Here is a 14,077-nt window from a genome sequence, read left to right on the forward strand (position 1 = left end):
TGTGTCAGCATTGGCAAACTGGAATAGAGAGAGGACAGGGTTTGCCTGTTTGTCTATGACTTTACTTGTAAATCCTGCCATTTTTGAAGTAAGAAGAAAGCCACGGAACTTTAACATAGCATCCTCTTATGTTGGTACAATATCTGACATTGAAGTTGAGGATTATGATATAAACGAAAAGCTCAAACACGACATCTTGTCAATATCACTCTCTTAAACGGAATTTAGTTAGTTAAGTTTTCTTCTTAGGCAATGCATCTTTCATCTATATATAACCTTTACATTTGTGTTCAGCCAACATAACAGTTCATTTCTTTTTCTAGAAGGAGATGAGAAGTAGTTCCAAGTTCCAACTTGAATGTAAAGCAACCAACCTGCCCACTTAATTGGTATCTGCTTCGACCAAAATCTGTATAAAGGAAATCAATATTTTCCAAATACCTAAATAGTGATATTTATTTTTAAAATATCCATTAATGGATACACGTCAAAGAACTTAAAGCTAAAAAAATTTTACTCCATGAAAATCAGACACTCAGATAACATGGCACTGCAAGTTTGCGGACACCATATACAACCCAGCAAACCTCAAAATGATACAGCATCTGATCAGGAACGCTACTGCCAGCATCAGAGGACAGGCTACACGACGCATTGCGTGAAGCTTATATTGACAACAGTTACACCATGCATAGCCCTTTTCACATTTGATTTAAACAACTCAGGATTATCTCCCAACACAACAGCAGCCTCGAGAATAAGGGGATCCTCATGGTTTGGTTCCTGCACAGGTGTAAAACGGGATGAAGTGACTGTATATTTATTGTACATATGTATGTGGCAAACTAAGATGTTGCACAGAACCATAATGTACCGTGAAATGAAGATACAATCCATAGCTAATTGTGTTAATGTTGAGAACAGGTTTCAATCTTCTCTAAGTATATTGAGGCATACATTTTACCCTCCAAATCAATATTAGGATGATATATACCTGCATCTCACACAGAAAGCTAATGAGAGTTATTTTCTCTGGTTCATGTCAGAATATATACGAGTGGAAGAGAAGGAAAAACAGCTGTACCTTGGTCTTGCACTTGACTTTTGGTGGTTCACGTGGATAGGTTGATGGAACCTGGAAAGAGAACAGAAACTTTCATATAAAGCATATGCCCTCCGTCATCAGAAATAGCAAACAAAGGAACACAAGAATTCATTGAAAAATCTCACCAGTCAATGCCTTTTGTGCAAGCATGAAGCAACACACAAATTTGCAGGTGCATTAGTCTAAACGATTAAAACTGTATGAAAGCACGACTTGCCATCGTTAGTCACTTAACTATAATGTTCTCAGCTGCCCATCTTTACTGATCCTCGGAACATTAACAAAATCAGAATAGATGAACCATATAATTCCCCGTTCTCTTACATGGCACAATTTTCCATTTTTAAGAAACAACCAAAGTCAAAAAAGTCTAGCCCATGTCAAGGGAAAATGGCCAGTGAAAGCGTTCACGAAAATCTGTCCAATGAGTGTCTTCATTCAAAATACTACAAATCACAACTTCTTATAAGTAAACTACTTAATTTTTTTAGAGTTGTGCGAGTAAGGCCTTCAAGAACAACTCCACATCTTTCCATTCAATACCTAGTAAAATCATAAGGAATATTGAAACTTTGAAAGGGTAAATTAGTACCTTGGTGGCACCAGCATCGAGGCTGCTGAAAACCAACTCCTTAACAACCCTTGTGAAATAATACAAGATAACCCCTGTGACTGAATTGAGCTCCAAATAGCCTCAGGCATTCGCTTAATGCTCCCCATCTCACTCAGAAGGTAAAAACAAATTCTTAAACATCCTCAACACACGCTGCAAGAATAACAACGTAGTTTTTTAAAAAAGATTTCTTGAATGGCTGGGAAAGCATGCAAATCATCAAAATGGTTGTATTTTGATGTCGCTGGTGTAAAGCAAGCATACGAAACCATAGTTAAAATGGACAGACAAAAAGGAAGCATTTACTGTCTCCATAAGCTGGGCTAAAAGTACCTAAGCACCAATATGTATGTTCCAAACTCAACTTCAGCTAGAATAAATAATCAAAACAACTCTACATACAGTAGTCATCAACATACTAGTTTTTCCAATTACAAGTAAAACCACAAAAATAGTAAATATAAGAACATCTGTTAAAAGACACTAATGAACACTTACAGTCAAACAGCCAATCAGTTTTGTAATGCATGCAATCCTAGAGACTACAACAACCATTCCAAGTTATGAACATCATAGTTGTCAGGCAAAAGAACTTATGTACAGCAGCATGAATACAAGAGAAAAGATGATGTCAGTCCAACATTTTGCAAAAACATTACCATATCTTTCTCCCATCAACACCAGTCCATTTCGTGAGACACCAGATCCTTTAAAAGAAAGTACAGCCTCATATGATGAAGTAAAATAATAAATTGAGCAGAACTTTCTGCACATCAAAATGCATTAGATCAATGTCAAAGTGGTATCAGGAACCACCAATTAATCAAAGTGTGAGACGCCAGAAGTGACATCGAGTATAGTATCCTGATTCATAATGTTCTCGGTTGCAGCACCACTCTACATCTCATATTGGAAAAGGTAAAATTCCATCATCTTAACAAAATAGAGAAGTCGCGCTAAAACATCCGAGATATAGCTAAGGTACTCAACTGTAATCTCTGGAGGGAGGTCCCTCCATTTTGTCTCAGAATATAAGAAACTCTTGAGTTTTTGTTGGTGCAGATTCTGAAAATGTGAATAAAAAATGTCAAGCATGGAGTTCTATTACAAGATCAGAACAAAACCAAGATGGCATCTGAAAGAGACTCGCCTAGGAGACTTAGAAAGAGACATTGTAATCTCTAATACTATCATGATTAATACGAATGCAGTCTAAGATTATCTTGAAAAGTGGGTGAAAGAAATGAAAATAAATAATTGAAAAAATTCAGCTCTTATTCAGGTCAGGAACAGATTGCAGGAAGGGTTAACCTTCCTTTGACTCCCTATCGCGTGTACTTGTGCACTCCCCTTGACCTTGTAATTTGATATTTCAACTGTTAACAAGATTCATTTTCACACTTGGCCTGCCTGAAGATAGAAACATCAGGTAGTGGGAGTAACTAATATATTTGATTGAGATAATATCAGAAAGAGACCTAACCCACCCAAGAAATTTGATAACATTACTTTACATCAGAGAATACACCTTCACCACAACCTGGGGTGGAAGATTGATCGCATTGATGGGATGATTGACGTGTAAGCTCCGACCAGATAGCTTCTGCAAAATGATGCAGTCTCCTTAATGCTCCCCCACATCCCTAAAAAGCTGTAAAAACAATTCATTTTTCTATTCTTAAAAAAAAAAAAAAAAAAAAGGATTTCTTGAATTTTCTTGATATTTGCAATGCCAATATATTCTTGAAAACTTCAATTTCTTTGATTCCTTAAAATATGCATTTTAGAATACCAATGTAGTAACTTGAAAAAGACAACAAGTTCTTGGTTTTTTCTTAAATCAAGAATTCCAAGTTCTGGAATTTACCTTCGAAGAATAGCAAGATAAGAGTAGCGAATCTTGGCAGTAGCGTATGAAGCTCATAAGAGTTTTAATCGGACATCGTCGTCACTGGAGAGTTAAGCGCCGGTAGCGTATGAAGTTCATAATAGTTTTGATCGGACATCGTCACCGGAGAGTTAAGCGCCGGTAGCGTAGAACTTCAGCAGAGTAGCGTATGAAGTTCCGGTTTTCTGTAATTAGAAATAAGGAGGAGATAATACCTCTATTTATAGGGCATGTTTGGAAAAGCCTCTCTACACGGGGAAACGGAATAAAAGTAAAAACTAATATTGACTCAACTCTTTTTAAAATATAAATCAATTTTTTTAATAATATTATTTAAGAATATATGTTTATTAATTAATATATTTTATTTTTAAAAACAATATGTATCTTAAAATTTTAATTTGATATCATTTATAAAGGTCCTTATTTGTCTATTTCAAAATTTCAATTCTAGATAGTAAATTTTTATTTTTGAAATTTAATATACCCTTATAATTGCACTTGTGATTACATTGTGACAAATAAACATATCATCGTGATTACTATTAGATGGTTTTTCCAACAGATCCCTAATATTAGATGGTTTTTCAAACACCCCTAATATTAACGTAATATATTAAATTATACTATTGATAATGTGAAATTTATTATCACACTATAACTTAAATTATTTAACTTGTGCAATTTTATAGATCGATTTAGAATATAAAATTTATAATTCAAAATTTTAATCATAAGTTGTGACATTATAAATTAATATAAAAGATTTCTTAAAATAAAATATAGAATTTAGGTAACAGTAACTATATTTCGAATTCATAGCTGCCTTATGACTCCAATGACAAGTAAAACCACAAAGTACTAATAATTTCTTTATGGGTTTTAGGATTCATTGCTACTTTTTCTGTTTCAATTTATATAGGGGTCCTATGAACCTTAAAGTTAGTTGTATCATTACTAGGCTGCTAAAATGAGAATTTTAAAGTTATCGTACAGTTTTTTCTTTGTTGCTTGAAAATATGATTTTAACTTGAATGTTCTCTAACTTCGTGTCTAAGTTGCCATTCTTGTTTGAATGTCAGCACATGGTAAAGCAACACCCTCCTTAAAACTCCAACTTTTCAGAGTTCATGTTGATAGTCACCATATTTGATCAATTAGACAGTGTTTACCTGTGTCCTGGTTTAGATGGACTACAGCATCAAGCTATTTTTTTTTTTCTCGTTTGTTCTTTGGCCTTTTAATGTAGGTTTTTAAATGATTTTCTGTTTCAAATGTTGAATACTATAGTGCAAAGTAAACAGACCTAAGCGATGAGACACAAGATGGGTGCTGAAACAAGCAGACGCTTTTGCAAGGACTGCATCTGTTTCTGAATGACAGTAGTGTCCAAACCAACCTGCACACTTAATTGATATCTGTTTTGACCAAGATCTGTATAAAGGTTCTAATTTCTTTATCGTTCAACCAAAGAAGCAGAGCACAAGAAAGAAAAAATAAAGGAGATCAATATTTCCCAAATACCTAAATAATATTCGCACGTCAAAGAACGTGAAGCTAAAATTTATATACTCCATAAAAATGAGACACTCAGATAAGATGGCACTGCAAGTTTGCAGACACCATATACAATCCAGCAAGCCTCAAAATGATACAGCATCTGATCGGAAACACTTATTGCCAGCATCAGAGGACAGGCTACACGCAGCGCGTGAAGCTTACATTGGCCACAGTTCCACCAAGCATTGCCTTCTTCACATTTGATTTAAACAACTCGGGATTATCTCTCAACACAGCAGCAGCCTCGAGATTAAGAGGATCCTCATGGTTTGGTTCCTGCACAGGTGTAGAACAGGATAAAGTGACTGTATACTCGTTAAATATATATATGTGTGACAGATTAAGATGTTGCAGAGAACCATACTGTACCTCGAAAAGAAGATATAATCCATAGATAATTGTGTTAATGTTGAGAACAGGTTTCCAATCTTCTCTAAGTACGTTGAGGCATACATTACCCTCCAAATCGATATTAGGATGATATACCTGCATCTCACGCAGAAAGCTAATGAGAATCATTTTCTCTGGTGCATGTCAGAATATATATACGAGTGGAAGACAAGGAAAAAAAGCTCTACCTTGGTCTTGCACTTGACTTTTGGTGGTTCATGTGGATAGATTGATGGAACCTGGAAAGAGAACAAAAAATTTCCTCCACTGCAACAACAAAACCAGGTTTGTTTGGATGAGAATCGACACGATTGTGCAGTCATTACATTAACTGAAAACTATCAGCTGTGCAGTAGGAAACTAGGAATTACTTACGCATAGTATCCACCATCTGGCTGAATTTTAATCTCAAAGTTCATCAACTTATCCTTTCCATCTGGAAATGATATTGTACAAGAACGAGGCAGGTTCAGCTCAGTAATGTCTGCAAAAAGTGAGTTGAAGGGGGTAAGTCTCAGGTGAGAGTGTTTCACTATAACAAAGATTGAAAGGAAGTCTCATATGAAACAACCTCATGATAGACCACGAAAAGAATAATACAGTGAAATACTGCAATCACAGTCTAGCATTCTCAAACAAATTCAGACACCCCCAACAAAAAAATACAAAATGAGAAAAACAACATTCTTGATCAATCACGCATTGTATTCGTACTTGAAAGAGAACAGGACTTGTATATGTTGAGCATAGTTGTTCATGTAGTAATAAAAAATAACACTGCTCATAAATCTCAATAATATCCTTCTTGGAATGCATAAAGTAATGAGATCATCAGCATCTTCCTTCTCTTTTTTTAAGGCAAAATCTTCTACTCAGAAGTCGAGTAGTTATTAATGCTGGAAATCACGAACACTACATGTTCACAGACAGATAATTTCCATAATTGACATCAGTTTGCTGATGCAATTCACATCCAGCTGCACTCAGTCTACAATATATTTTCATCCTCCTGGGACTGGAGGCCTAGATTTGACATTATAGACAAAATTAAACTACATAAAAGTTGCCTGGATGATTTCAAGCACTATGTACCAGCTAATAGAGAATCTAGCAAATCTTCCAATAGGGTGTTTCTATTCTCTGCATTAGTATCTCTAGACTAGGTTTAGAGATTAAACTATCTATTGTCATGAGTTTTCCAATTAAGTGATCTATGGAGTTCCTTTCTCCAAATCAGTGGCGGATCCAGGATTTTAAGATCATGGGTGCTCACTTCTTAATATAAATGTATAATTATTTTAATTAAAGTGAAAATAAAAGTCTTATTATTAAAAATAAGACTTCTAGTCATAAGTTACCGAGTGAACTACAATTAATATTAATATATATATTTATTTATTTTATTTTATTTTTTAGAAAAAGAACCTTCTAGTAGTACGATTCTCGACGACCTTTCATATTTTGAAGATATTGAATAATTGTATCATATCGCAAATTAACAATTACAAATAGTTACGCTCTGAAGTTTTAAAAGCTTAAGTTTTTTTGTTGTAATAAATGAGATATAGGAAATTAAAAAAGTGAAAAAATAAACTAAACAAAAAATTTAAGATTGAAATGTTAAGCGGAAAAAAGGGCGAAGATTGAAAAAAGGAAAAAAGAAGAGAAAATGTCTAGTAATATATGAAAGACGTTAGTAACAAAACTGAAAAAAGTCAATGCTTCAACCGAGATTCGAACCCCCAAACTCCCGCGTGCTGAGCGCTGGATATTCAGCTTCCAAACCAAAGCAGCTAAGACACCTTATTATTCCTGGGTGCTCAACTATTTAATATACTAGTTTTAAAAAAAAAATTGTCTAACTTTACGCATTACGCGTTGAGATCAGTGGGTGCTCGAGCACCCGAAACCTACAACGTAGGTCCGCCCCTGTCTCCAATGAGAAAATTTCAAATTCATTTATATGTTGTTTCATCCTTACGTTCATGTTAATATCATCCATTTACTAGATATTTCCATGTTGATTACTGCATCAAAGGACATGTTGCTCTGATTGCTGATTTTAATTTTCAAACGAACAAATGCATGATGCTCAAATAAAATACCCCAAACAACATTGCAAAAGATATTGCACAAACAACATACATGAGTTAAAGACCAAGCAAAAAGATAATGTGATCAAAACCTTTGCGTAGACGCAGTTCCCCAGCAGTCTGCTTGTTACAAGGGCCCCTAGCATTGCCATTCTCAGTATCCTCTCTTTGCTTCTCTTTTACTTTGAACAACTTGATCATTTTTTCCTAAAACAAATTACAAATCAGTTCCATGAGCAATTTTGTCCAGAAATAACTTGAAAAGTAGAAACAGAGGTCACAAGATGCAGACAGTGTATTTCGACAAAGGATCATTAACCAACAACAATGATGAAAGTTAAAGATGGTTCAATTTTGTGTAGATCACCAGCTCCACTTGGGCAAAGTAGGGTATTTGTACTGGTCATGAAGATCAATGTAAATAACCTGCCGAAACCCTCTTCAAAAGAAAAAAGAATGGAAGGGACTCCTCACTCCTACATAAAGAGCAATGTATTTCTAAGCAAGTTCATGGTTCCGTATATGATTGGGAAGACTCCTACAACATATTTCAGTATGTACACCCTTATTATAGCAAAAAACTTTCTTTAGAAATCAACATCAATTTTTTCTCAAAATTTCAATAACTCACAGCGTAAAGATCAATGTAGGTATCATCAACAAAACCATTACCAGAGTCCTAAATTATGTGTAAAAGCCATTAAAAATAAACAGATAAATAAAAATCCAATCTAATGTCAACAAAGAACCAATATGGAAACCAAAACTTTTTCCTATAAACATCACCAATATTCAGTATCAATCAATTATCCAAGTAACCAGTTGTTGTAGTCAATTATCCAAGAAAGAAACTAACCCAAAACACCAAAAAAAGAAAAAAAAGGTATCTATAATGCAAAGGGTGGCGAAAAAAAAAGAATTCCAGAAACATAACTGAACTTCAGTCTTTTAGAACAAGAACATAAATTACAAAACGCAACAGCAAATCTCTTAACTTTCTTTAAAAATCAAGGTTAGACTTTTCTCAAAATTTCAACAACTCACAGCATAAAGATCAATGTAGGTATCAACAAAACCATTACTAGAATCCTAAATAATGTCTCTGTATACTCTAGGTATGTTGTAGTTGTTGTAGTCAACTAGCCAAGAAAGAAACTAACCGCAAGGGTGGCCCCAAAAAAAAAGAGAAAGAATTCAAGAAACCTACCTAAACTTCAATCTTTTAGAACAAGAACATAAGAAATAAAGAAAAATTCAATCCAATGTCAACAACATAAAACGAAGAACCAGTACAGAAACCCAATCTTTTTCCTATAAATATCCTCAATATTCAGTATCAATCCATTATCCAATAAACCAGTTGTTGTAGTCAATTATCCAAGAATGAAACTAACCCAAAACACCAAAGAAGGAAGAAAAAAAGGCATGTATAGGCCAAAAAAAAAGAATTCAAGAAACCTAACTGAACTTCAATCTTTTAGAACATGAACATAAATAACAAACGCAACAGCAAATCTCTTAACTTTGTTTAGAAATCAAGGTTAAATTATTCTCAAAATTTCAATAACTCACAGCGTAAAGATCAATGTAGGTATCAACAATATCATTACTAGAGTCCTAAATAATGTCTCCGCACACTCTGGGTATGTTGTAGTCAACTATCCAAGAAAGAAAACTTAACCCCAAAGGGTGGCGGAAAAAAAGAAGAAAGAATTCAAGAAACCTAACAAAAACTTGAATCTTTTAGACCAAGAAGATAAATAACAAAACCCAACAGCAAAATTAGTACATGCAAAGAAAATTCGAGTTGTTCAAGAAACGGCAATGGTGAAAACAAGAATACAGAAACCATAAACCCTTAAATCAAAGAAAGTAAATAGTGACAAATTCAAATGGTACCTTTTTGATTCTTGAAGAGAGAATTCAATGAAGAAGACCTTGAACGGAGACAAAGGCTGGAAAAGTTGTTGTTTTAGGGGAAGTAAAAATTGTCTATATATATATACACAGCGGTTTGCATACATACAATGAATGGGCTTTGTTTATAACGTGTTTTCACACCTGAAGGAAATTATATTTTGAGTTCTATTCTAATTACTATAAAATAATAATAATAACTAACTAAGTTATTAAGATTTTGAAAATAAATTAATAATATATATATATATTATTATTATTTTTATTTGACATTATTGAGAAACTTTAAAAGTTGAAAGATTATTACTATTTAAAAATTCTCTAAAATCTTGCATTTAAAATTTTAAATTGTGATTTCAACTCGTGAACTTGCAAGGCTCGTAGGATGGGAAAAGTCAATTGTGAAACTGAAACAACATTTCCTTCGACGTTATTACATCGGGTGTTATTCTAAGAAGGCGGAATGACCTGAGAGATCCATGTACTTGACTCCGTTTGTAAGTTGAACTCTTTTACTTATCAATTTGTCAACTGAATTCCTAAACTCATCAGAACGTAATATTTTAAACCTTTTTTTCATCTCACTAGTGTGTGAAGTACAATTGCTTACACATGGAATTTCATGTCATTTTTAATGACATGTAAGAAATTACATGTTAAAAATTTTAAAAATCAATTAAGTCACTTTTGTAATTTCTGAAAATTTTAGATAAGCATTTTTTTAAAAAAATAAAAAAATTCAAATAAGCATGTTCTTTATACTTATTTCAAATTGAACACTAAATTCATGTCAAATAGATGAGATTTTTCCTCATTTGACTTGAAAATTCAAATACAAGTTCACCACCACAACTCCAACTAATCCCAATCACAATTTTGAATCAATTTCACAAATTCACAAGACCCATTTTTTATTTTTCAATCTTTCTCTAACTTATCAATGGAGTTTTAATTTTTCAATATCCACCATTGTCCTTCGTGTTAATCCATACGTAGACCTCTTTCTTGAAGCCTAAAAAAACAAATACTAATAATTTCAATACTTTTAGACTAAAAAGCTAAAATTTAAAAGACTTTTAGACAAGTGGTTAGGGTGGGCGGCTGATTTATGTAGTGAAAAAGAAGTGTGGGTTGAGAAGAAAGGGGATGGAGGAGAGAATGAAGAGGAAGAGAGTGGATGTGGGGGATGAAATTCCAAGAAGAAGAAGAGAGAAGGGCGGCTGGGAACGGAGGAGATAGGGGTGGGGGTGGGGGTGGGAGAGGGATGGTTGAGGAAGATGGGTTTTTTCTTTTTAAAAATAAATTGATAATTATTATTATTATTTAAATATTTTTAATGTAAAATACCTTATTTACTCGTTGTTAAACGTGTATATTCACGTAAATTTCTAACTCAGCATTTCAATGCCACATAAGTTTGGACAATGGTCAAAGAGGTTTAAAATATTGTGTTCTGATGAGTTTAGGGGTTCAGTTGGCAAATTGATAAGTAAGAGGGTCCAACTTACAAACGGAGCCAAGTACAGAGATCTCCCAGGTCATTCCACCTTTTAAGAATGAACACTATATTTGTTACAATTTCATTGATTCAATGTGGAATTTTCAAAATTATCTCTATAGCATTACGAAAACATGTCAGGACAACATGGTGATCATAATGGTCAGGATCTTTTAAAAAAATATTCCCTCTGTTCCAATTTATGTGACACATTTCGCTTTTCGAGAGTCAAACAGTTTAAGTTTGACCGAAAATTTGCTCATGAAATTTTCAAATTTTTTAAAATGAAATTTATGTATTTGTAAACTACATAAAAAGTACTATAAGTCTCAATAATTGATAATTCAAAATATTTAAAAGATATAGGAAAAATTTACGGTCAAAGATACACTTGTTTGAATCTCGTAATTCGAAATGTGTCACATAAATTGGGACAAAGGGAATATAAAACTTTGTAAAAATTTACAAAAATCTATATATAATAATTCTACCATTCGAAAGCTATTAATAATGTATTTCTCAAATATATGATAATTTTGATCTCCTTGCAATGGCCTTGATCGCTGGGAAGTCGAGCGACAAGTTTAACAAAGGTAAAATTTGATGTCTTGATCTCTTTATGGATATTATTCAATTTTGAGATGACTCTTTATAAGGAATATATATGCCTTTTTACAGGTATACTAAAATTAAAGATAGAGTAGCCTCCAAAAATTCTAACAAATACTAAGTTCGTCAAAAAGTCCCATAAAATTTAATAATCCAAATGATAGTATATCTTTGTATATCAATTAGAAAAAATAAAGAGTAAATTTGTTCGACTGTTTCTATATATGAATTTCAAGTTTCTTTTTTTAACAAAAAGAGTAAGTGATGTTGAATTGTATTAACATGCTCACATCATATTTTAAGTTTTTCTATGATCGTAACTTTTTATTGAGCAAAAATTCACGGGACTAAGAAGCATATGATTAGATATAAATACATAAAATAATAGCATTCAAGTTTAGAGTTTTAAAATGTTAATAAAAAGGAGTTGTTCGAATAATAAACGTTCCTTATTTTTTAATTTTATGATTATAAGTTTGAGTTACTAACAAATCGATAAACTTCAAATAATATGAAATAGAATGTGTACTTTGTAAGACGACTTCTTCACTAAGGATGTGATCATTATTATTATAATAATACATAGATTTGATTCAACCAACACCACTATTATAATTCTATAGAAGTGGTGGTGCCCTTGGACGACCAAGGGTACTCCCGTAATTTTCCTTTAAATATTATGTGCTTGATATAGAAGTGGTGGTGCCCTTGGACGACCAAGGGTACTCCCGTAATTTTCCTTTAAATATTATGCTTGAAATATGTTGTACTTGCCTGTTTTATAATTGCACTTGCTTAATATAGGACATAAAAGTCCTATCATTTTTCTTTCTCAGCCGCAAAATTGGCCCAATTTTCCAAGCAGGTGGCCATTCTTTTCTGCCTTTTCCTTCTATGTGTTAATAGTTAATAATGTGGGTCCCATTTTACAATACCAATTATTTGTTACTACATTTTTCCTACATAATATATCAGAGACAAAAAAATATGCGTTTATAGGAAAAAATATGCGTTTATAGGAAAAAATATCGCATATTGAAAAATTATGTCTTTTTTAGAGAAAATTACATAAATAATGCTATAAATTATAATAATTAACAACTTAAATATCAAAAAGTTATATAACCGTTTTTTATTGACTCTCAAAATCTTATTGATACCACATAAAATGAGTTAGATGATAAATATATATATATATATATACTGTTTGAAAATGACGAAAAAAAGATTATAAATCACAATAGTTAACAATTGTAAAAAAATTAAAATAGATATAAAATAAAATCAACCAACTCTAAAAAAATCTATCAATGCCGCATAAATAAGAACATGAAAAGTAACAGATATATTATTTGAAAATTACATTAAAAAGGTACAATTATAATAATTTACAACTTAATAAATGTAAAAGACATATAGAAAAGTGATTAGTTTTAAAATTCTATATATGCCAATAAATTGGAACAACGAAAGTACAATATATTATTTTTAAAATTATGTAAAAAAGTACTACTAACTTGAAATATTTTTTAATTATACAAAAAATTGGATAACTTCTTCAGGTTCATAATATCACGTAAATTGAAACAAAAAATTAATATAACAACTTAAATATTTACAAGTTATATAAAAAAATTCAATAGACTCTCGAAATTTTATTCGTACTACATAAAATTGATTAGATGATAAAACATATATTGTATGAAAATGACGTAAAAAGTATTATAAATCACAATAGTTAACAATTTAAAAAAAAACACATATAGAAAAATAACTGACTGTTAAAAAAAACTATGAATGTCACATAAATTCGGACATGAAAAGTAACATATATATTATTTTAAAATTACGTTAAAAGTTACTATAAATTACAATAATATACAACTTAATATACGTAAAAGACATATAAAAAAGTGGTTAATTTTAAAATTCTATATATGCCATTTCTACCCAACTAAGCACGGTGAAAGCTAGGATATCATTCTTGTTTGCATTCTTTCAGTTGGAGCAATTCAGCACCAAGATTATACTTTGTAAGCTCTTTCTTTAGTTTCTGCACTGTACGCTTTGTATAATCCTCACCATTTGGTTCTCCCCTTAATATAGAAACTTCATCTTTTGGGAAAGTAAACTTTAAGGGACGAGTTGTACTCTTGGATCTCTTATTTCCTCTGGTTGGTCTATCATTTGTATCCATATGCCTGCTTCAAGAATATTTTGTATTTACATTCATGTAAGGGTACTTCTTATAATATAGTAAATCATTGTTAGAACACATGTAATGAATAATATACCTTACGCTGTTGGCTGAAGCATAACTTTTGTGGTTCAATTTATTCAGATATTTGTTTTCAACTCATTTGTGGATGTTTTCTGTATTTCATGTTATTTCAGCTTGGAGTTG

General features: G+C 32.2%; 1 protein-coding gene and 1 long non-coding RNA gene across 4 annotated transcripts; both read right to left on the minus strand.

Moving 5' to 3' along the window:
- Nucleotides 1-429: 429 nt before the first annotated feature.
- Nucleotides 430-9,613, minus strand: LOC125822516 (probable NEDD8-conjugating enzyme Ubc12-like). Of its 2 annotated transcripts, none has more exons than XM_049501918.1 (6): nt 9,549-9,613; nt 7,742-7,856; nt 5,932-6,040; nt 5,745-5,823; nt 5,536-5,652; nt 430-783 (listed from the first exon to the last, which is right to left on the minus strand). In XM_049501918.1, exons 2-6 carry the CDS (start codon nt 7,848-7,850, stop codon nt 643-645), a joined length of 555 nt encoding a protein of 184 aa, XP_049357875.1. In that variant the 5' UTR covers nt 7,851-7,856; nt 9,549-9,613; the 3' UTR covers nt 430-642. The 2 variants fall into 2 exon arrangements, with proteins under 2 accessions (XP_049357875.1, XP_049357876.1); XM_049501919.1 differs by lacking the exon at nt 430-783 and adding an exon at nt 5,002-5,442.
- On the minus strand, nt 1,082-2,513 carry LOC125822517 (uncharacterized). Of its 2 annotated transcripts, none has more exons than XR_007442653.1 (3): nt 2,378-2,513; nt 1,698-1,871; nt 1,082-1,135 (listed from the first exon to the last, which is right to left on the minus strand). It is a non-coding gene; the product is annotated as an uncharacterized LOC125822517 (long non-coding RNA). The 2 variants fall into 2 exon arrangements; XR_007442654.1 differs by lacking the exon at nt 1,082-1,135 and adding an exon at nt 1,431-1,522.
- Nucleotides 9,614-14,077: the final 4,464 nt, after the last annotated feature.

The sequence above is a fragment of the Solanum verrucosum genome, unplaced genomic scaffold (assembly GCF_900185275.1).
Source record: "Solanum verrucosum unplaced genomic scaffold, falcon-dt-bn FXZP01000103.1, whole genome shotgun sequence".
NCBI classification, from domain to species: Eukaryota; Viridiplantae; Streptophyta; class Magnoliopsida; order Solanales; family Solanaceae; genus Solanum; species Solanum verrucosum.